Genomic DNA, 23,808 nt, shown 5'->3' with positions numbered 1-23,808 from the left:
AGAGGTCCTGACTACATTCAGTCACAATGACTAACACAGTACAAGAGCTGCAAGATCAAAGGAATAATAATCATGATTTTGGCTTCCCATAATTAAATGAACTCGACTGAATCCAATATTGACATTCAAAATGCTGTAATCATAGAAAAGTCCATGTAAATAAACCCAGAGAGAATGCAGTTGGTATTCCTCTGGGTAACATAAGTAACCCATATATACCGATAAGCTAACAGGTAAAAGAATTCCATTGGATAATTACTGCAGTGATGGATATTTTTATAAACTTAGTTAACCCTAGCAGATACAGTCAGAAGCTTCTTACTTCTTAACCCTCAAGCAACCGAGTAGGGTCATTTATGACCCCAGCCATATAATTATATTTGCCGTTTTTATATCTTTTATCCGAAAAATGTTTCCTACCATGAATTTGTCAATCTACTTGTCCTACAGCTGCTCATAGTTTTTTGTGGAGATTGGCCAACTGGTGTGACAAGGATAATGGAAACTTGTCTGGGGTCACTTATGACCCCAGAAAGATGTATAGGTTTTTCACTATTGTAGGCCTTAGTTTTATTTATTTATTTCTACCTCTAATTGCTATATTTCAGTGTTTTGCAGTGCACTATAGCTGGCAGACCTACATTTTTAGCCATAGCTGCCCTGGGGCAGACTGACTGGCTGCCAACCCACTCCTACAACCCCTCCGACCACCACCAACATTACACAGCATACACATTCATACACCAGTGTAAGTGGCAGCACTGGAGGTAAGGTGGGTAAAGTGTCTTGCATTAGACGAACGGCTCTGCCACCTGAGCCACAGCTGCCCCTAATCTAAATACTTCTCTGCATGTTACATTGCACACATACAGACAAGATGTTTGTGTAGATTTTGTTTTTATGTACTTTTGATTTACTATTGAGGAAACAAAAGGAGAAAAGTTTTAAAAGAAGTGGCAGACAAAGCGTGTCTAAATAAATGGTATTGTGTTCTTACAATGCATCATATTGTTCATGTGGTTTTACTTTAGCTCTGAGTCAAAAATGATTAAAATCCATGAATAATTACAGAAGCTTACTTTAGAATATCCATCTTAAAATGCAGTGGAATGGAATAGGTAAGAAAGCACAAAAAGAGGCAATAAAGTAGACATTCCTGTGTAAAATATAGTGGGGTCATAAATAACCCCAGTCAGTCATTTTAGTTGCTAAAATAGCTTGGTCGCTTGAGGGTTAAACAACCATGTCGGAAGACGTATCCTGTGGTCGTGGAAATCATGTTAATCTGTTTCAGAAGGTTGAAATTGTGGGCAGAAAACAACTAAGGAGGTTTCTGAAACTACTAGAAGCAAGCTAAGAACCGTCCAATGCATTATTAAAACCTGGAAGGATAGTGGTGAACCATCATCTTCAAGGAACAAATGTGGTCTGATGAGTCCAGATTTACCCTGTTTCAAAGTGATGGGAGCATCAGAAGAGAGGCAGATGAAGTGATGCACTCATCATGGCTAGTGTCTACAAGTCTGTGGGGGTCATGGGTTATGATGTGGGGTTGGTCAGGTTCAACAATGTTATGTTTCCAAAGAATGAGGTCAGCTGACTGAATATACTGAATGACCAAGTCTTTCCATCAATGGAGTTTTTCTTCCCTGATGGCATGGGCATGTTCCAAGATGACGATGCCAGGATTCATGGGGCTCACATTGAGAATGAGTGGATCAGGGAGCATGAGACGTCATTTTCAAACATGGATTGTCCTCCACAGAGTCCAGACTTCAGCCCACTGAGAATCTTTGGGCAGGCTTTGTGCAGCGGTCTGGACTCTCCCATCATCAATACAAGATCTTGGCAGGAAATTAATGCAGCTCTGTACAGAAGTAAATGCTGTGACCTTGAAACTTGAAACGATGCCACGACAGATGTGTGTCATTCTCAGAGCTAAAGGTGGTTCAACAAAATATTAGAGTGTGCAACTTTATTTTTTTTGGCCAGGCAGTGCACATTCCCACCAAAACAGCTCTCACCTTTTCAGCCGTGGACGCAGGACCTCTGGTGGTGTTCTGTGTTGTCTTTCACCAGGGCTTTGGAAGCAGGTGCATTTGGTCCTGTGGGTATCTGTGCTTGATATGATTGGGTTCTGGTGAGTTTGGAGCCCCAGCAAATGCCTTGAGAGGTTTGTCGTGTTCCTCAAGCAGTTCCTGAGCAGTGCGTCACAATGTGTCCTGCTCGCGTTGGGGGTTGCGGTTGCCATTAGAGTATTGTGCTTGGTCTGCTACAGTGTTTAGCAGGGTGGTACATGTCATAGTAAAATCCCCAAGGTTGCGACTACCCAAGATTTTCCAGCAGAACATTGCATTATACTGAAATTATCACCTGCCACCTGTATGTTGTGGCTGATCGGTGTGTGTAGCAGCAGCCCTACCTGGACTAGATTACACTGAGTACCTAAGCTAATATAGATCTGACCCTTCTTAGAGAGAGAATGACAGGAAGGCAGAGAGGGGCGTTAGCATTCTGTGTAATATTTCGCTGATCATTCGGCTTTGATATGCGGGTTATGTTTTGAGAAGGGCAGAAGAAAGAGCAGCCACAGTCCGTGAATGGTGGATGCTACGTCACACAAAAGCCCCGAGAGCCAACAAAACACCTGAGCGCTCCCATTTTTATCCTGTTTCTGTTTCCTTGTTATAATGTCTGACCCAGCCTGAATCACAGCCTCGAACGGGTCGACTCGCCGTGTGTCTGTGTGTGCGTCTACGCTGCTTCGCGCCTCAGGTGTGCTCTCTGTGTATTGTGTCGGTACAAGTGCTACTAATCTAATAGCTCAGAGATTTGGTTCATTATTATTGTGTGTGTGTGTGTCGGGTGGGGATGTTAGTGGGTATACAGTGTGTGTGTGTGTGTGTGTGTGTGTGTGTGTGTGTGTGGCTCTGAGTGTGTGTGTGTGTGTGTGTGTGTGTGTGTGTCTGCACTCATTGCTTTGCATATTTGCAGACGAAGTAGTGATGTATCCCCCAAAGTGCAGCGGGTGTTCTAGATAGAGCGATCAAGCAGTGTGATTATAATGTATTACTGTAATATCACCACATAGATAAGCGTGTGTGTGTGCGTGCGTTGGATAATTGAACTGCTATCAACGTACAACACATTACCACTCTCATTCATCATTTCTTCCTCCATACTCATATTCTCCTTTTACTCATAGCCATGCACTCCTCCCTTCCCCCTGTCCTGTTTATCTTTCACCACACACACACACACACACACACACACACACACACACACACACACACACACACACACACACAAAATACATGTACATTCATATCAGTATTTATTTCAATTAGTTTTTATTTTTAATTCACTTTTCTCGATCCATTTCACTGCCATTAAATGTCACCCGGTTTTAATCAGAGTGACAATGCGTGTGATTTTCTGTGCAGCTGATTAGTTTAGATCTATAGATCTGTGAGTCAGAAACCAGAATATTAACCAAACATGAACTTTATTTTGAAAAAAAACATGAATTCGATCGGTTTTTTTTGCGTTAAATTCAAGTAAAAGTTCATGCTTTTGGAAAGCATGCTTATGTTTTGCCAAAAAATGTAAAGCGCTCTTGTGTCTGTATTGAATTCAAAGCTGGAATCTGGAGGCTGCTATCTATATTTGGTCACAGAGACTAGAGGCAGAGGGAACAGCTACAGGTTTGGTGGTTTTACAAGGCGTTATGTGCTTTAACGATCTTGACAAGCAGCTTTTCCAACCACTGTGCAGCTCACTCCAGGAGGTCACTGCACCCTGCTGCTTTTGACCGGGAAGAAGTAACAGCAGACATAGTAACTGCCTGTAAAATCGACCATTAGTTGTTCAGGGGGTTACTAAATAAACTAAACAAACTGCAAAGTGTAGTTTTGCGAGCTTTAGAGGTGCAGTTAGCGAAGTATGCCATCTTTTTCTGTCAGGTCCCGTCCTTTATGCTCAGCTTAGCTGCCCACCTCCCTGCCTCCCACAGACTGTACGTAAAAATATGGATGCAGCGATCATGAAATCACCCATTGGTCTGTGAACTACCATTCTGATGCCTCGAGTTTGGAATTTGGGTGACAACATCTTGCTTATTTGAAACAAGTTGTAACAGGGGAGAATTGGATCTGAATGAGAATGGATAACACCAATACTGGAAGACGTGTCAGTCACATAGTAGCCCTGCCCTAAAACATGCTCTGCTTTATCATGTGTTTTACTTTAAATAATAATACACTAAAAGAATATCTTGCTGTATTGAAAGAGACTTAACAATTAACATCAATTCATGAAGAAAATATTTATTGAGACAGCAAATCAAGGGAGAATTTGAATTTTCTCAGAGACCTATTTTTAATCTGACTCAGTTTGGCAATTAGAGAAGAAGCCTCCTGCTGGTCATTGGAAAGAATGCATGCAGTTTTAAGAAACTTTCACATTGGTCTTAAATTTTTGGCAGGGAAATTCTTGAAAGAAAGAAAATGAGCTTTGTCACACTTAATAGTTCCTTTTAAATTTTTTTGTTCAAAAAAAATCGTAAAATCGTAAAAAATCGTAACCGTAAAAAACCGTAACATGAAAAGCAGTCGGAGCGCAGTACTAAGCCAAGACTGCTCAGTTTTTGTAGGATTTCTGATGGATAAGTCCACAGCAGTCTCTTTGTAGTAGAATCGCTGTCATGTGATCGTCTGCAGGCAGCTGATGTAGTGTTCACTTGTTGTCATAGTTACAGTGACACCGTGCCACTATCTCGCAATGGTACAGAAATCTTTAACAAATCCGTGGATCCAGACTAAAAGACGTATCACTGCCAAAATCTAATCATTTGTCCTTTGTGTCATTTCTGACCTTCCCTGAAAATTTCACTCAAACCCGTTTGTCCGTTTTTGAGTAACGTTGCAAATAGAGACAAACAGACGGACAAACGTATGCCGATCGTCACATAACTCCGCCGTTCTTTAGCGGAGTAATAAGAATATTTGAATGAGCTTTTACAGAAGTTCAGAGCTTTTTAAGCGAATATTTGAAAAAGTAAAGATTTAGCATTCCGATTGGGCCGCTGTTATAATATATTTTAGGATTACTTTGATTCATTCTCAGGCTGCTTGTAAAATTTGAACTGCAGTCATTTTATTGTTACTTTTTTTGGCGAAATAATTCCCTGCAAGTTTAGTTTTTAATCCTCAAAAAGAACTATTATAACCCTGATTATATTTCTTTGGGCTTCCAGAAAACCTAATATATACTATGCTGCTGCTACGAGAACACACTTACATGATAGTCACAGAGCCTCGTCTGCTGCAGAGACACAGTTCACTGAAAACACAATGCTCTCACTGCCTTGTGCTGGATTTAAAACTTGCCCTAAATAAAGCATAATATAGGTCTCTGAAGTGGGTTATTTGCTTAAATTTAAGAGAGATGTGAGCAGACTGAGATGGAAATTTAAATTTCAAATCTGCTTTGCATGAGACGCCGCCACACTGTTAAACTGATGCAAATTTTTATGTAACAAAAACAAAAAATAATAAATTTATGATCTTAAAATAGCATCTTTTTGTGCTAGAAGTTGTTTTCTGTTGTTCCCTGTGTATTTTTCATTTGATTTTTTTCCCTCTCTGTGCTAACTAACAAAATCACTGAGACGAGATGAAAACGCCATGTTCCACTTACTGTCTCATTAGTGCGCGAGAGGAAGGAGGAATAGAGAGACACGATAGTGCCGAAGATGGAGGGTGACGGGCAGAAGTGGTCGGGGGAGAGGGCTGCTGGGAGTACTTGCATTCAGCTCTTGTGGTGTGATGAAGAGGTGTGTTAAGAACATGTAACCTTGTTGGCATCGATCACACTCTTCACCTCCTCGCTGCTGATTGGAGGAGACCTGTCAAACTGAAGCTCATACGCCAATACAAAATGAATTACCGTCTCATTGGCTTGTATGCGCCTCACCTCTCCTCCACCTCTGCTGTGCAGTGCATTGAACGCTGGGTATCGTGCAGCACATGACATGCAGTGGCTGCCAAACACATGGCAACACAGCAGACTGAAACTCTACTTCTGTGTATTATCTGTAATGTAGGCACAGAATCATTGTACTAAGGCAGGGGTGTTAAACATGTGGCCTGGGGGCCAAAACTGGCCCACCAAAGGGTGCAATCTGTCCCTTGGGATGACTTTGAAAAGTGTAAAAATGAGAGAAGACATCAACTGCAAATTGTAAATTTGTAAAACTGTAAAAAAAAAAAAAAAAATTCTAGATTTAGACAAACTGTTTTGATCATAAAGTAAAACACTAGATTGTTCAGTTCCAGATAACTGAGACTAAATGTTTTCCAGACACCCTGATCTGTAAGATGTAATGTGTAAATGATAAGCTGAGGCATAATATTGTTGAAATAACACTAAATTACAAAAAAAATGATCAAATTGTTCACAATGTTTTGCAAAAAGATAGCTCACTAAATGCAAACATTTTCAGAATGTATTTTTTTTGCACTTAAAGAGAAAAATGTGGAGTTGTCCGTCGTTATTATTCTGCCAAGGAACACGGCAGAGTTATGTGATGGTCGGTGTTGGTTTGTCTGTCGGCAGCATTCCTCAAAAACAGAGTGATTACAGACGGGTATGGATGAAATTTTCAGGGAAGGTCAGAAATGACACAAGGACCAAATGATTTGGTTTTGGCAGTGATGCGGCTTACGGTCTGGATCCACAGATCTGTTAAAGATTTTTGTATCAGTGCTAGATAGCACACAAGGTGGGCTCTTTCTTGCTACCTTCAGGTGTAGCCATCGTTGGAACGGCTCCGAACACTTCTGTTGCAAGGACGGGTGTAGGTAGCCTTGTAAGGTATATGGAGGACAAACATTATGCTGGCACATTAAAAATAAAACAAATTGTGCTTGATAGTTGCACGCTGTTTATTCACTTTCTTCAAAAGCAGGAAAAGGGAAAAACAAAAATTGCAAGAGAGAAAAAAAATCACAAGGAAACTTTCACAGCTTGTGTTCAACAGTTAGAAGTGCTTTTTGGCTCCTCTTTAATCTCCAGGACAAGAACTTTCAAGTACAGTTTTGTCTGTAGCTACTGGACTAAATGAAATAAACGGGTCAACTCAATGGTGTGTTGTTCATGTCCACCTCTCCACACAAAAGGTCTGCATGTGTACAGGTAGGGAGCTCGTGTTTCCTAACAATCTCATTTGAGCTGGTTTAAGTATCCCACAGACTTCAATCAGAAATATATAAGATGTGTCTTCATGCAGCATCTGGAATCGCAACGTGTTGCTCCTATAATACTGCAACCCTCACAGCAGCAGAAAGTCATTTTTAACATTTCTATCTTTAGTGGTTTTACTGATTCAAATCCAGTGCTCACATTTTAAAGTTTAGTCTTTGGCAGCTCTTATATTTATTATATCCATATATTGGAGAAAAAAAATGTCACCTGCACACAATGAATGTTAGGAAATAGTAATGTTAGGAATATGTAGTCATTTTTAAGGAGGATTCATAATAGGCCAGCCTTAATTCCCTGCTGGGAATTATGTTTGGTTTCACCTAGAAAATTTCACATTTTTCATGAAAACTTACACTTTTATGCATGTGCAGGAGAAATGGTTGCTGTGTGTGTCCATATTTGCTATACACATTAGACACATTAGTCACTGCTGTATATGGGTTTAACTCATAAACACCTCATGCTGATTGTGATAAACGTGTTGCCCACTGCAAGAATGTGGCTCATTTATTTATTTTTGATAGTTTGCAGAAACAGTGGCGCTTTATGGCACAGAGGAACAAGCTGCATTTAGCCTCGGATACACGGACAATCTTATTAGTGGGATGAATTCATTGAAAATCCTTTTTAAATATATAGAACTTTTGCTGTGACTAGCTGTGTATCTGTGTCCACTTAAAATGACACAGTTACATGCAACAGTATGACAACTATTGCACAGTGGAAAAGGCACTCTAATCCAAACACACCTCAGCAAACACAATTTCTGGACTTATTCAACCTTAAACGATAAAAACATCTTGCAATATTTTGTTTTTCTTTATCAAATGATGCTCGATGAATCGGCTAATGAGCTGCCGGTGTGACACTGAAGAAAAACACGGACTAATGAGTGACATGTTGCTGTAGAGTGACTGGTCTGCTTGTTAAGATGAGGGTTGCAGGGCTTTGGTGGGAGCCCAAACAGCACAGCTCACTTGTGTATTTTAATGATGCAGGTTCTCAGAACGAGGGCCTGTATTTATCGTCCAGGCCGAAGATTTAAAACGAACCCTTCCTTTAAATTAGTCTGAACAATCTCATGCACACACACGTGCATAGATAGTATTTGATCCGTCAGTACACAGAGGAATGATGGATAGATTTGTAGAGATATAAAATATGGTGTGGCTTTATCACTGAGCCGCAGTGTAATTACCTTCCATGTTGTGTTTATATGAACTGACTTCAAAGACTTTGTTTATATTTTGGGAATATACATCTTCCAAAGCCTGTGCATTTTATTAAACACTGCATTATGCACAGCGCATCCCTTGAAACCGTTATTTCGGCACACATTGCTTTGATACACGTACAGTGTTGCTTTGAAGCTAAAAGCTCTCTCTATGTCTGTCCTTCTTTCTCCTCTGTTATCCTCTTCATCTCGCTAACTCTTTCCTCTTTCCTGTTTTTTTTTTTTTTGTTCCTCAGTGGGGCGTTTGTTGATCGAGTTTAGTTCCCAGATGACGATGGAACGAGTGCAGAAAGAGAACCCCAACGTGACGGAGGGAGGCCGATACATGCCTCCTGACTGCCGGCCCAGATGGAAGGTCTGTGTCTCTGTTTGTATTTCATTTATTTTGGAAAATACTGCGTTTCACACTGCCAACAGTTTTCTACAGAAGCCTGTTTCTGCAGTAAAAATGATGAACAAGATGTACGATAAAAAGCCCACTAATGCAAAACTTTAAAATTCTGATGTATTTGTCAAAGATTCTGAAACTATATGCCACTTTATATGTAATGTTTAAGGAAAATTATGAAAAAGTAATAGATTATGGCATACTGAGAACATCCCGACACCGGAGCAGCCTCTCCCCTCAAGGCCACATCCCTCATGAACAATAAATCAGAAAATCATTAAAGACTCCTGTTTCAATTCCAGTGCAATATCCAATACATGTACAATATTTCAATCTCATTTGCTACACTTTGATATCTACACTAGGTATACCTCATGAAGCTCATTCAGAGAATTCCAAGACTGCAAAGCAGTAATCAAAGCAAAGGGTGGCTGTTTTGAAGAATCTAAAATATTAAACAAGTTTTTGACTTAGGGCTGCACAGTGGAGTAGTGGTTAGTACACTCGCCTTGCAGCAAGAAGATCCGGTTCGAATCCCAGGCTGGGCCTGGGATCTTTCTGCATGGAGTTTGCATGTTCTCCCTGTGCATGCGTGGGTTTTCTCCAGGTACTCCGGCTTCCTCCCACAGTCCAAAAATATGCTGAGGTTAATTGGTTACTCTCAATTGTCTGTGGGGGTGAATGTGAGTGTGATTGTTTGTCTGCATATGTAGCCCTGTGACAGACTGGCGACCTGTCCAGGGTGTCCCCTGCCTTCGCCCGAGTCAGCTGGGATAGGCTCCAGCACCCCCCGCGACCCTAGTGAGGATACAGCGGTGTGTAGAGGATGGATGGATGGATGTTTTTGACTTAATTCACACTTTTTTGTTTACGATATAATTCCATCTGTGTTCATTCACAGTTCTGATTCCTTCAGTGAGAATCGACAATGTGAATAGTCATGAAAACAAAAGAAAAAACATTAAATGAGAAAATGTGTCTAAATTTTTGACTGGTAGTGTATGTGCAATATTGTAATATAAATTGTGTTCTAATTTATTTCTCTGGTTTGGGAAAGTTAGTCTTTTTTCACAGTACTTTATTTACACTGTACCTTTATACGCAATACTTCACTGTGCTTTTCTACACAGTGCTTTTTATACTTTTTACATTTAGTATTTTTTTTTTAGAATTTCTGTTGTACATTTCTGTATTTATTCCCTTGTATTGTTGCTGCTGAGTACCTTATCTCCATTCAGCGCGTCAAATTCCTGTGTGTAAGCTCGCTTGGCAAAATGGCTTTCCGATTTTGAAAATTATGAGGTAAGCCATCCATTTAAAGTAGAAAGTTAGTAAATAGCAAATTAATATTTAAAGATATTAAGTCAAAATGTACAACTTGAGACGGTTTATTTTCCTCAGTCGGAACTGTTTGACTTGCTAAATATTTTTTTTACCATTTCAGACCACATTTAACTTTTTGCCTTTCAGCTTTATCTGGCAGAAATGCAATTGGAATAAGTTATAAGAGAGCAGACCTAACAGAACAGTGGTTTGCAAAGCATCCTTTCACTACAAATACTGTATTCTGCAACATATTTAGGAGCTGCCAGAACACTTTGTCTTTTTTAAATGATAGAATTTCTCCTCCACATGACACCTCTGAGTTCAGGGTTCTTCCATCAACAGTAGAGGGTGCACCCATCACAATGCCTAAGTCTTCAGATACCAAGGTCAGCCTGCTGTCAGACTTCATCCGAGCACAACATTACCATAAACTCAGGGTAAACTACAGTTCAATGACTCTCTCAGGTGCAGAGATACAGGACGATACACATCTGTCTTAAATATGTGATGCGATTGAGCAAGCTGTTTTCTTGAGCTGCTTCGTTCATTATGAATGAGAAGCGGCTTTATGTAAACTGTGACATTAACCACGGGGATTTCTGTACAACTTAGTTGACTGCAGGATGAGATAAAGCTCATTTAACAGCTTCAGTTTGTGCACCTCTGCTGGTTAAACATATGTCTTGTGTTTGTTATGTTTAGTCGCACTGATTAAATTAAATGGTTCTCCAGCTGACTGGGCCGCAGTAAGATCAGTAAATTGTGTCGACGGCAGATATAGCTATTGAATACAAATTGGGTAATAATCTGAGACTCTCTCCGTGGTGTAGGTGGCAGTCATCATCCCATTCCGTCACCGGGAAAATCACCTGAAGTACTGGCTGCACTACCTCCACCCGATCCTCAGACGGCAGAAGATTGACTACGGCATCTACATCATCAACCAGGTGAGCCTGAATGCAGCACAGTGAGAGCTGGATCTGACCTGCAAATGAAGGATGTCTTCTGTATTTATTTAATAATTACTAGGAAATTGAACACAGATCATGTCATTACAAGTATCTACACTTTTGTCACTCATCGCTGAATTTTATTATATTGTTTGTGGTGGTTTTTGAGGCATATACTAAGAAGAAAGTGAAGGAATCTGGCCAAAATGGTTTGTTTATATAGTCCAGGGGTGTCAAACTCAGTTCCTGGAGGGCCACTATCCTGCATGTTTTAGATGTTTCCCTCTTCCAACACACCTGATTCAAATGATCAGCTTATCATCAAGCTCAGCAGAAGCCTGATAACAAGCCTGATCATTTGAATGAGCTGTGTTGGAAGAGGGAAACATCTAAAACATGCAGGACAGTGGCCTTCCAGGAACGGATCTTGACACCCCTGATATAGTCTATATCAGCTGGTTCAAGCACAAGTTCCTTGAGACAAGATCATCTTCTTCAAGCTTTGTTGTTTATAGTTTTTACACAAAGTCTGGTGGAAGTCAGCTCAACAGTTCTCAGCAAAAGAAAAGTAGACAAACGATGTAGGCTCACTTTTTGTCAGCAGACATCAGAGTCTCTGAGGTAACTGAAATAATTGTACTTCCTAATAGTCGTGAGATCTGTAGATTGCTCAATTTTTTTGCTTGATGAATGATTTTAACAATTAATTAGTCATCTGAAATGTTTGCACTTTGCAGTAAATTGACTAATTAATTAAATTTCTAAACCCCAAGCAGTTTCTAAGCATTTTTGCTCCCTGTCTGCTCATTCTAGATATCTTACTATTTACATTTTCATTTGTTTGCATATTTATCTCCTCTTCGCTCTGTCTACACACAGCCTGCAGTTCAACCCAGCTCAGCAAAAAAAACAAAAAAAAATCCCTGACTTTTTGTCACATGACTGTTGGCCACAGATGAGTCAGTAATAGCTCATCATTTACAGCAAGATGCACAGAATTTTTAAGTGAGAGATGGTGATTTTAATGGAATAACAAAATTTTTACTTCGCCAAGGAACGAGTCAGAGTTATGTGAGGATTAGTTTTGGTTTGTTTGTCTGTTTGTCGTTCTGTTCACAACATCACGCAAAAACGGATTAACGGATTTGGATGAAATTTTCAGGGAAGGTCAGAAATGACACAAGGACCACCTCATTAGATGTTGGCAGTGGTGTGGCTTATAGTCTGAATCCATGGATTTGATAAAGATTTCTAGATCATTGCAAGATAGCGGCACGACATCACTGTAACTATGACAACAAGTGAACACTGTCAGCTGCCTGCTGATGATCACATGATTGCAATCCTACTGCAAATTGACCACTTATCAGGACTTATCCATTGGAAGTGATACATGGAGCAATTGATTAAATTGTAGGGATGTTTCCGAGTCCCATCAATTCCCACTGCCCGCTACATATTCAGGTCACGCAGTTCGGTATCTGTACATATCATCCACATGCATAACACACGCCTGTGCTCAACGCAAGGTCATTTTGTTTGTGGATACATCTATATTGAATGGCCACATTCTTTGGTGCTGTGATTTCTGCCACAAATTTTTTTTCAAGATTTCATCCGTCGGAAATATACGACTGAGCAGCCTTGGTGGAGTACTGTGCTGTCTGAGTGCTTTTCTTGTCTTGCAATAAATATAAATGGAATTGTTTTAGTATATACTAGGTGTGGGTACTTCTATATTAAATGCCCACAATCCATGTTGTTGTGATTTCTGGTCATTTATAAATAATAAACAAATCCTGCACTTCTGACAAAGTCATATGGGGGAATGAACAGCCTTGGCGGAGTGCTGTGCTCTGAGTGCTTTTCTAGTTATTTTAGATTTGGGTGTTTTGGCTGATAAAACCCATCATCATATATGATTAGTTTTAGAATATGAGAAATAGTTTCTGATTTTACAGTTCCTAGCTATGATAAATCTCATGCCTTTTAAAAAGTTGCCAGCAGATTTTGCGGTTCAGAGAGTTAATGGATGAATTATTGCATCAACTCCATCAAATGTCAGAATCGTGGAGTTGAGAAAATCATCAGTCAAATCATCATCTGCCTTCTTCAGCTCCAGTACTAGCTGGGTTATAAAGTAGGTCATGCATATAATTGTTGTTTTATGATAAACAGCGTTACAGGTCAAGTAACAAGCTGCAGGAATTATCCTCTTCTAATTACATTATGACAAGAACTAGTCATGAACTAAATCTGTCAGCTCATGTTAACTTTTAAGTGTTGTGAAAGGATGATTATGTAGAACACTGCAGCCATTGTCAGGTATTTTAATTCTTTAATATAGAGGAAAAACTCTTTTACTGCGGGCTGGATTTGGGAGATAGTCATCTTGTGTGCCCTCCCCGTGTCCCCTCTCTGACTTCTTCCATGACTTCCTCTTCAAACCCCAAATCAAAACCCATCGAAAAAAGTAACTTGTTTACTTTCACTGCACTCAGCTCAGCTGAAGGATTTAAAATAATGTTGTGAGAATGCGTGTGTGTGTGTGTGTTTTCCACACTGGGTTGAGCGAGTGCTTGTCTTCTTCCGCATTATGGGTAATGAGCTCTTCTCTCTGCCCTTTCGCTCCCCCGTGTACCTTGCGCAACGCCTTAATAACCCCGCCAGTGGAACAGACCTTTGGTTCCACCTGCCCTGCTGCGCCCCTCTCTTGATGTGGCTGTGTTCCAGTGTCTTAGTCTCCTACTCCTTCTTTTGCACTTAGACACACACACACACACACACACACACACACACACACACACACACACACACACACACACACACACACACACACACACACACACACACACACACACAGAAACACACATTGTGCCTGGGCTTCTCTAAATCTTTTCTATTTCAAATGTAGAACTGTTAGTGAGGGTGAGCTCTGTTACTCTCGGGGCAACATTTGGAGCATTTTTTAGCCTAACCCTTCCTTCCAGCTCATTTTTCTTTAAAATTTACGTCTTTACAAAAGTAAAACACTGTTGATATTTCACTTCATCCTGGGGCAGTGTAGCTCGCTCAGTGGTCTTCTACATGTTGTGTAGCTTAAACTTGACATCTGACTTATGGTTTTAAATTCCACTCCTTTTCATTGTCTACTTGCCTTCCAGCAATTTGAATTTCTGAGGTTGTGAAAAATAAAAATGCCCCAAACACTAATTGTAATATTGACACTTTATGTAGCACTTACACTACCACCACTACAGTTTAGGGTCACTTAGAAGAGTCTTTATTTTTGAAAGAAAAGCTTTTTTTTTTAATGAAGATAACTTTAAATTAATCAATCTAATGTGGTAAATGACTATAGTAGATGGAAACGCATGATTTTTAGTGGAACATCTACATCACTCCTGTGTTCTCATGCTACACCGTGTTAGCTAATGGTGTTGACAGGCTAATTGATGATTAGAAAACCCTTGTGCAGTTACATTTGTACATGAATAAAAGCGTAAGTTTTCATGGAAAACATGAATTTATCTGGGTGACCCCAAACAGTAGTGGAAATAAACTCAAATTACCACCTCATACTTATACACTTCCAACAACCAGTCAAGGTGCAGCTTACCTTCATTTCGCCATCTGTTTCTGAGTTCTCATGTTTGATAATGAGCAGAGATTTGTTTCTGCAGAGCATTACGATCTCAGATTGCAGTTGACCTTTGACGTTTCAGATAGAAAATGTCAACGTTTCATCATTTTGTTATTTTGGATGTGCGTGCAAAATGTTGTTATAAATGGCACATGACTTTGACCTTTGACCGCCAAATATTCAGTTCATCCCTCAAGGTGTTCAAGAATCATGATGTTCGTAGGAATGGAAGAGACAGACGGATGGACAACCTGAACATACGATGTCTCTGTATCAATGCTGTTGCAAACAACACACATAAGTCATTGTGGAATAGGTTTTTTTAAAAATCTTGATTTTGGGATGTGATTCAAAAGATGTTACTCCTTCTGATATGAAAGCCCATTTTTGACTGTAGAAGTTAATTATAACCTAAAAAAGAAGGAAAGGAAATTCTCCACTTGAGATCCTCTGTCTTCTGGGAGACCAGGTGTAGTTAAGGAACACCTGCATTGGAGCAGAAAGGGATTTAGTGCCTTGCTCAATGACAGTTTTGCAGTGTAGTTAATCCCTCAGTCCACCAGTCTGTTCATTAAATTATCAGTCAGTCCCTCACTGTTGATCTTCTAAAGGTCTGCCAACAGAACTAATGTCTTATTACAAGAGAAACCATTTTTACATCGGGTGAAATTCAGCTCCACTTCAAACAGACACTGATTCACTGCCTCGCTGCAATTATCTGTAAAACTATCAACATTTCCCTCTGCTCTGTGACTTAGAGGTTCATAGTGCGCTTTGTTTGAAGTGGAAATTATTTCATGTATTTTTTAAAATATATTTGAACCTGCTGAGCTACTACACACACCTTAGTGCAACCAGCTGGTGCAGTTGGGCTAAGTTCTGCCTCCAGTTTTTGAATAAGTCGTAAACTCACCCAAAGACCAGCAGTGAGTTAAACACCACAGCTGTAGGTATCTGCTTCACCTCCACATGACAGAGTCGAGTCCGTCTGGAAAACTGTTGCAGACTGTTTCCAAAATGACTGACTGATCAAGGAACTTCTGCTGAAGAGTAAAAGAGAAGTTGGAGCTTCTCATTCCAATTACTTTCATTGAAATCTTACTTAGAAAGGAGATCTTGAGGTAATGCTCTGTTTATTCAACTGCTCATTTAAAGATTCAAAGATGATAAAATGTATTTTAATAGCATTATTTTTGCCGTAGAGCACGGCATGTTTATTTATATAACGCAATTCATACGCAAGTCAATTCAAGGTGCTTTGCAGTGGTAAAGAAATGCATTCAGAAAATTAGTTGTAAAGGTGATTTAAAAGTAGACATTAAGACATTAAAATCCTAGCAGTAAAACATAGAAGTAGTCATTAAAATCATAAAAACGCATTAAAAGTCAAGAAAACAGATTGAGCATCTAAGAGAAAGCTGCAGTAAGCACTATGGTTCTCAGGCCTGATTTAAAAGAGCCGACAGTTTGAGCAGTCCTCAGGCGTTCAGGAAGTTTGTTCGACAGGTGAGGAGCATAATAGCTGAATGCTGCTTCACTTGTCTTGGTTCTGGTTCTGGGAACACACAGTAAACCTGTCCCTGATGACCTGAGGGCTCTGGATGCTTTATGTGGCGCTGATAAGTCCAGGGTGTATTTTGGTCCATTCAGTGCTCTGTAGACAAGGAGTCAAATTTTGAACTCTATCCTTTGACTGACAGGAAACCAGTGCAGTGGTTTGAGGGCCAGTGTGATAAGGTGTAAAACAGTTTCCTGGTTTTGGTTAGGACTCTGGCAGCAGCGTTCTGGATCAGCTGCAACTGCTTGATCGATTTCTTAAGACCTGTAAAGACACCATTACAATAATCTAACTGACTCAAAATAAATGCATGAGCAAGTTTCTCTGTGTTTTCTCTGGACAGGAAACCCTTGACTCTAGAAACTTCCTTTAGCTGGTAATAGGCACATTTGGTAACAGCTTTCAAGAGGTTGTTAAAATTCAGGTCTGAGTTAATAATGAAACCAATGCTTCTGGCTTGATGTGTAACTTTTAGTGACTTGGAGTCAAGATGAGCACTGATGTTTGACTTTTCATTTTCACTTCAGTCTTGTCTACACTGAGCTGGAAAAAACTTTGATGTGATGGATACACTTACTGAGAGCAAGTAAAGGACTCCCACTTCCTGCTGTTGAATCTACGGACCCAGGTATCATCTTCAAAATAAACTCTGGCCAAATGCTGCCCTTTAAGTTAATCTAAAGGCCACACTTTTGGAGCCAGGATTTAAAATTTGCCTGAAATAGTGCAGTGCTGCTACCACGCAGTCAATAATTTGACTGACAGATGGTCAATTTTATTTTCAAAAGCTTAGTTGACAGAAACTCTGGCTCAGAAAACTCAGATTCTTAACTAACGCTTCGCTGAAAAACAACATTTGATCCATCTACATTTATACCTATAACTTGTTGACTTATCCATGTAAGTTTTTTTTTTTTTTTACATGCTAGAACACACATCATAATAAAAACAAGCAGTCATCACCATGGCTGCAGTTTACCAATGATTGTCTCAGAAACACAGATTCAGACTTAATGGTTTCTGTCCTTGTTCTTATTCAGAATCAGTTTCTAGTTTGAACAGAATAATTCAAATAATTCCATACATTATATAAGATTGCAGGTGCTTAACCTTAACCTTGTGAGCCCCAAAACCCATCGGTAGGTTTGAAAGGCAGGTTGTGTTTAAAAACTTGCCAAAATGACACTATTGAGCAGAAATCCGTAAAAGTAGGCAGAATTGTCATTTTTCAACTTTCCGAACGGCTTTAAGTCTCTCATCTGTGCCATACTGTTGGGAAAATTTACCACATCGAAGCTTTAAATAGCAGTGTTTCCTCAAAGTCGTCCTGAGAGAAGACAGATGTGGGAAATGTACATCGTTAAATATGTGCCTTAAGCTATTTTAAGGCTTGAAGGAATAATCTTAATTGAGAAAACTTTAATGCATGTCTTTTTTTAACAAAGAAGAGTAAGAAGAATGAAGAGACATACCAAAAAAAATCCCTTAATTGTTGACATATTTTCTAAAATCTGTCTGGATTGCCTTTAAACAGCCTGGACGCATGAATATTGTGATCCTCAGACAAGCTGACATAAAGTCCCGAGAACAAACAGTGAAGCAGGAGAACGCAAACAGGAAGGACAAGCAGGCAGATTGAGAGGAACCAAATCAAGGCGACAGAGGTGGGATTTTTGACGACAAGAAAGTCCTAATGCATCGGACGCGATGGGCGATTAAACCTTTACACCTGGTGCCGCTTTCCAAGAGCACGGCAGAGAGCACTTTTCTATCGTGCTCACTCTAGCGTTAAATAAGTGAAAGTCTGGAACCTTTTACCACAGAGCTGCTGGAGGGAGGTGGAGGTGATGGGGCACATGTGATCGTTCTCCCCCTCCAGTCTCATCCTGCCTAACAGATAATGGCTGTCATGTCCTGAGAGTCAAAACAGGCATTTTGTGAGAAGTAGGCCCCTTGAAAATTTAAAAAAAAAAAAAAAAAAAAAGACAAAAAGCATGCTGTAGCTTGGTGGCCCTCCATAGAAAAGGCTGGTCAACAGAGCAATATCGAAGGAAAGTTGTAAAGATAACAGCTAGTTGATTTGAACTGATGTGTAAGAGTCAGAGCTACACCCATATACTCAGAAAATAATGTTTGGGCTCAACAGCAACAACAAAATGAACACAACAATTGAGTTCTGATAACTTCTGATGAAACTATAACCATTATTTAACCAACAAACACTCAGCCAGTGGAATTAACTTTTAATCTTCAAAGTCATTTTGAATTATTGATAGGCATAAACACGATGCCTCGTGAAAATGAAATTGTCTCAACTAGTTATTTCAAAGGAGTTTTTGTGTGTTCTGTACTTATTTACCATCATTATTTTTAAGTTGAAACAGTTGATTTGTTGCAGTATGATTTTCTTCAGTATCTTGTGACTTGTTCAAGTTCTTAATCAATCAATTAATTAATTCAAACAAATTTGCTCACTGATATCGCTTTTAAAACTTTTTACTGCAGTTGTGCACTTCAAAATGGGCATTTAAAGCTTGAAAGCCAAAACACACAGTTAAATTGCCCCACAACTTGTACATAATCATGAAAAGCCCTCTGTTGCAGATTAATCAAATGAAACTCACTCTTATCCACTAGTTTGCTAAAGTGAAAGTAGGATGGCCAAACTTCACTGCTAATGAATGGATTGATTAGCTAAACGCAGTAGTATAACACATTCCATCAACTGTATCAGCAGGTGTAGAATAAACTCTGTACTTGAGTCCACTGTTGGTCAGATCACATTTTGAAATAATTAGGTAGGGGGTGGCCTATGAAATCTTGAACTTAAGTTGATATAAATTTAGTTATCAAGCCAGTTTAACTTAGTTACAACACAGAAATTGGAGTTTAAATTAAACATTAAATGAAAAATTACTTTATTATCAACCAAATCATCACAATAATGTCTTAACCTCTAAATCAGTAGTTACTTTTTTATCTTCCATTTATAAATTTAGATGATTTGTTTATTAGGTCTCTTGAACTGCATTATGAAGTGTACCCAATCAGAGATGCTCAGAAATTCTTCTGTTATCCTCTAAAACTCCAGTATCAGTTGGACTTTGACGTAAAATGTTTTTGATAGCAATACAACCTTTTTGTTTTGTTTGTTGTGGGCATTTCCATTAGTATCACAGGCGTGACTCAAATGTAGTACACTATAAAGCATCAAGAGCAGCTGAAGGAAGACACTTTGTAGAATACTGTGGTAAATTTGAACTGCCCTCAAACCTTGTCTCACTCTCTTGAGCATGCATCACAGAGCACAAATTTAATCATGAACGTTCCTCACATTTGGAAGAATATTGATATAAATTGTTAAAAATCAACTACCTTCCTCAAAATCTGTTATCATCCAATGATTCTTTTGACAGCCTTGAATCAAAACCCATTCAAAGTTCCAGAAAAGGCTCATATGTCACGTGATTTTGGAGTATTTGCCTTAGAAAACATTTTAGAAGCTTATTTTAAACTTGAACTTCAGCTCTCAGCCTCCTTACTGTGGTAGCCTGAATAATATTAATATTATTATTAATAAGGTTGCATGTCAGAAGTCATTTAGTGTAAAAACTTGTCATTGCTTGGGGTTGAGTAGTGTTTTTCTGTTTGCTGCGCCATCGTACTGCCCTTGTTTTGCCTCAGCCGGACATTTTTAAGCAGCCATCATCTGGCTGTGAGTAGCCGCGCTGCTGCCGGTGAGCTACAGTGAGTAGGCGTTGCAGAGGGATCATGCGGAAAGTGATATAGCAACCTTGCTGTTCTGCCCTGCTGCTCTGTGTCCTCTCTGCCTGCCGAGGACCGGGGCCAATGTTTGTTTGTTGGCCATCGGCTCTTGGTGTAAATTGGACAAAAGCCCAGAGAGGGGGACAGAACAAAAAGAAACGCAGGTGAGAAAGAGAGTTGGAGGAAGGGAGCTGAGAGACAGAAGTGATGAAGGAGGAAGAGCCATCTGCTGCTTGGATTTTTTTATTTGAGCTTAAGGTCAGTCCAAAGCTGGATGTCATTATTGATTTATAACGTATAATGCTCTACAGGAGAAAGCTGCGAGGCAGAAGTCGCATAATATTCTGTCTTTTCTTGTTTCTCTCCTCATACTTGTAATGCTGGAAGAAAAACACAGATGCTCTCCATTGTGCCAAACCAATGTAAACATAATTCAAGTAAAGGCCCTGCAGTAAAGAGCTTACTAAAGTATGGAAGTATGATCAGCAAAACTTACTGAAAAACACTTGTTGTGCAGATGAATGTTCCCTGTGATTATATGACATTTATAGATTAACACTGATGCAACAGCAAGCAGGATTTTGAAGTTCCTCTCTGGTCATTGGTTAAACTCGTAAAGAACCATCGTGATGTCTCTAAATAACTTACCCCGATCAGCCACAACATTATGACCGCTGACAGGGGAGGTGAAGAACATGGATCATCTTGTTAGAATGCAACGTTCTTCTGGGAAGCCATGAGTCCTGGCATTCATGTGGATGTTTGACATGTAGCAACCTCCTAAACATTGCAGGTCAGGCAACCAACAACCTCCCATCCCCCATGGCAATACCAGTAATTGATGCCAGTTGCCACCCTCACCAGGACAATACACCCCAACACACCACAAAAACTGCTCAGGAGTGGCCCAGGGAACATGACAGAGCTAAGGTGTTCACCCAGCTTCCACACTCCCCAGATCCAAATGTCATTGAGCATTTGTGGGATGTTCCTGGGTAAACCTGACCCACAGAATTCACTGCCACCATCCCGGTGCCACAGGAGGTCCCAGAGGTCCTGTGTCCATGCCCCACTGGGTGAGAGGAGCTTTAGCAGCATGAACGGGACCGACACAATCTTAGGCAGGCGGTCATAATGTCATCCCTAGTCGGTGTATATAGAAGAACTTTTCCTAACCTAAAATAGATTAGATGGAACTCTACAATGTTGCTTCTTCTACAATGTGCAGATCTCCTGCCTCTATCTCCAACCCTTCTGGTTCTCACTTCAGCACAAGCACACCAGCTCACCTCACTCTACTCAAACACTGAAATAACGGCAGGTTTAATATCGGAGAAATTGAACCAAACTTCTCAAACTGGAAACAGATTCTGAGAACAATAATGGTAATGAGTGTCCTGACTCTGTTTTTCAAAGTGTCATCAGTCTTAGCATTGCTTGCTTATATACTCACGATATGTCTTCCATCATATGAAAGACACCATACGGACATGTTAACAAGGTAAAAAAAAAAAAAAAAAAAAAAAAGAAGCTAGATTTTCACCGAAGGGGACTTTAATGTTGTATCTGGTTGATGTCAAGATAGTTTCAACTACGTTTTGTTTATGTAGTTGGGTTTTTTAGTCCAGTGGTTCCCAGTCTTGGCATCAGGCCTCCTCTAAAGGCCACAAAATCAGTCTGTTGGGTTGTGAAATGACTTATGACATATGTAAGAGGAAAAGAAAAGTTCTCTAACAAAACTATGCGTCTTATTTTTTTCTTTTTCTCTCCTCGTGTTTTTGTGAAATAACGGACCAGGCTACTTTTTGCAATTTCTTGCTCAAACATTTAAGAAGGCACAATGGTTTTGAAGACACTGATTTAACCTGAAGCAGCTAGATATAAGCTAATATGATTTATGATATGGAGGAGTCAACACGCCTGTGAAGTAAATGTAAATGAAGTAAAAAGCAAAAATCTTCCCTTTCAAATTTGTGAGGGAAAAATCACTCTTTCCAGCTGTTAGCTGACATCATCCCAAATTATCTTCCAAGGGGCAGAGGATTACGATATACCAGGACTCTGCTCTGGTTAAGATTAGATATTGTCTATTCTGACGTGACTAATCAAACGAATTGTCTCCATATTGGTCTGTATTCTAAATCTGACCCATCTTCCAAAGATCAGAGCTGATGCTGGCATTGCTTGCATGTACTGCTGCTCCGTCGGTGTCACTTCTCCTGATATCAGTAAACCTTACTCGTAATCTAAGGCATCTGAGTCTCCAGCGTGTCTCTCTGTGTCTGCCTCCTCATCCTCTCCAACAGAATTTAATAGTAAATCAGGATGAAATGGGGAAAAAGCAGTGTTAAAGTACCTTAAAATTGTACTCAAGTGCAACACAGTATATTATAGATAGAATATAGATAACTGGTGCTCACAGATGTGCTTTGTCCTTTCCAGAAGCTTCCACAACCCTCTCCGACAAGAGTTAATCAAGTCCGCGAAGCACCACAAAGCAGGACACTAAATATTCACATTTTAAATCGCTTGAATAAAACGCACTGCTTCGGCTGTTCTGACAAACTCCAGTATTTTGGGCCGCTTTTATAAAGTAGCCTTAATCTCCAGTTTTTGTGGCATCTATACTCTAGCAGAAAATCAAAAAGACCAAAAGGAAGACAGGATAAAAATACTGACATCCAGTTCCACCACACAGCACTATAAGCTTCTGCCGGGCGCCTCGCTTCACTAATCCACCAAGATATGACCTGCTACCCTTTTTCTCCTTCTGCCGCCCCTCCAATCTACCATCCACACACCACTTTCCAGCAACTCCTCTGCATCTGTCTGCAGTCTCCGGTTGTGTTGTGGAGGAAGCAGGGCCTAGTCAGCCTTCGGTTTGTTCTTCGCATTCATGCCTTCACTTCAGCTCCGAGTGGACGCCATAGGATCAGGAGGGATTAAGCTCTGTGTGTTCATGTCTGTATTTGTTTGGACTTTATGGTCAAGGTCACAGAAAGGCAGAACAGGCAGTTCATTGGTTTAGCTGCGAGGAGACAGGCAGCCAGTGCGGGTTCACAGAATATTGTTTGGTGTTTTGCATTTCACTGGTTGGCCTTTGTTTTGTGCTGTCATTTTATCACATTTCAGCAGACCAGAGCATAGTGTCCAGCTTACTGTAGCCTCACTTAGGAAGGATGTTCTGCAGCACTTAATGATCTAACTGCACCTCACTATCATTCTGTTGAGCAGGAGCAAAACTGGCGTCTTTGTTTTTTTTTTTATTACCGATCACAATCATCTTGGGCAGAACTAAGTCGAGGATATTGTGACTGTCTCTGCAAAATAACGATGGGTGGAAGACTTTTTAAAAAACAATAAATACAAAGTAAAGACGTTTCAGGTATGATTTTTTTTCCATCATTAAAATGACAACGGTACAGCAACACGTTCAGCTGTATCATTTTTTAAATAAGATGTCTGAAATACTTCTATTTTCTGTGGTATGGGGTAATTTATTTAATTTGCAGTTATAGTGATTTTACAGTTTGCCTTAAATCATTTGCTTGGACAGCAGACATTTGTAAAACAATAGTACCGTTTCATCAAATAGTGACGCTGGTATTCCATACACCAAAATATTAATAATTGGCATCAGCCCTCACAAATATGTCTTGCACTCAGTTGAGAAACACCGGC

The 23,808-nt window shown here is 39.9% G+C and overlaps 1 protein-coding gene across 2 annotated transcripts in view; it reads left to right on the top strand.

Moving 5' to 3' along the window:
* b4galt2 (UDP-Gal:betaGlcNAc beta 1,4- galactosyltransferase, polypeptide 2) overlaps positions 1–23,808 on the top strand; it is a 258,127-nt gene that overhangs the window by 114,341 nt on the left and 119,978 nt on the right. For both annotated transcript variants that reach the window (XR_002595573.2, XM_022191165.2), the window contains exons 3-4: positions 8,734–8,852; positions 11,042–11,158. Coding sequence is in view for 1 of the 2 variants with exons in the window: in XM_022191165.2 (XP_022046857.1) it covers positions 8,734–8,852; positions 11,042–11,158 (236 nt within the window). In the remaining variant the exon portion in view is untranslated. The remainder of the gene's footprint in view (positions 1–8,733; positions 8,853–11,041; positions 11,159–23,808) is intronic.

The sequence above is a fragment of the Acanthochromis polyacanthus genome, chromosome 9, assembly GCF_021347895.1.
Source record: "Acanthochromis polyacanthus isolate Apoly-LR-REF ecotype Palm Island chromosome 9, KAUST_Apoly_ChrSc, whole genome shotgun sequence".
In the NCBI taxonomy this organism is placed as follows: Eukaryota; Metazoa; Chordata; class Actinopteri; family Pomacentridae; genus Acanthochromis; species Acanthochromis polyacanthus.
Note: the sequence above shows the minus strand (reverse complement) of the source record. Positions and strands in the feature narration are given on the sequence as shown.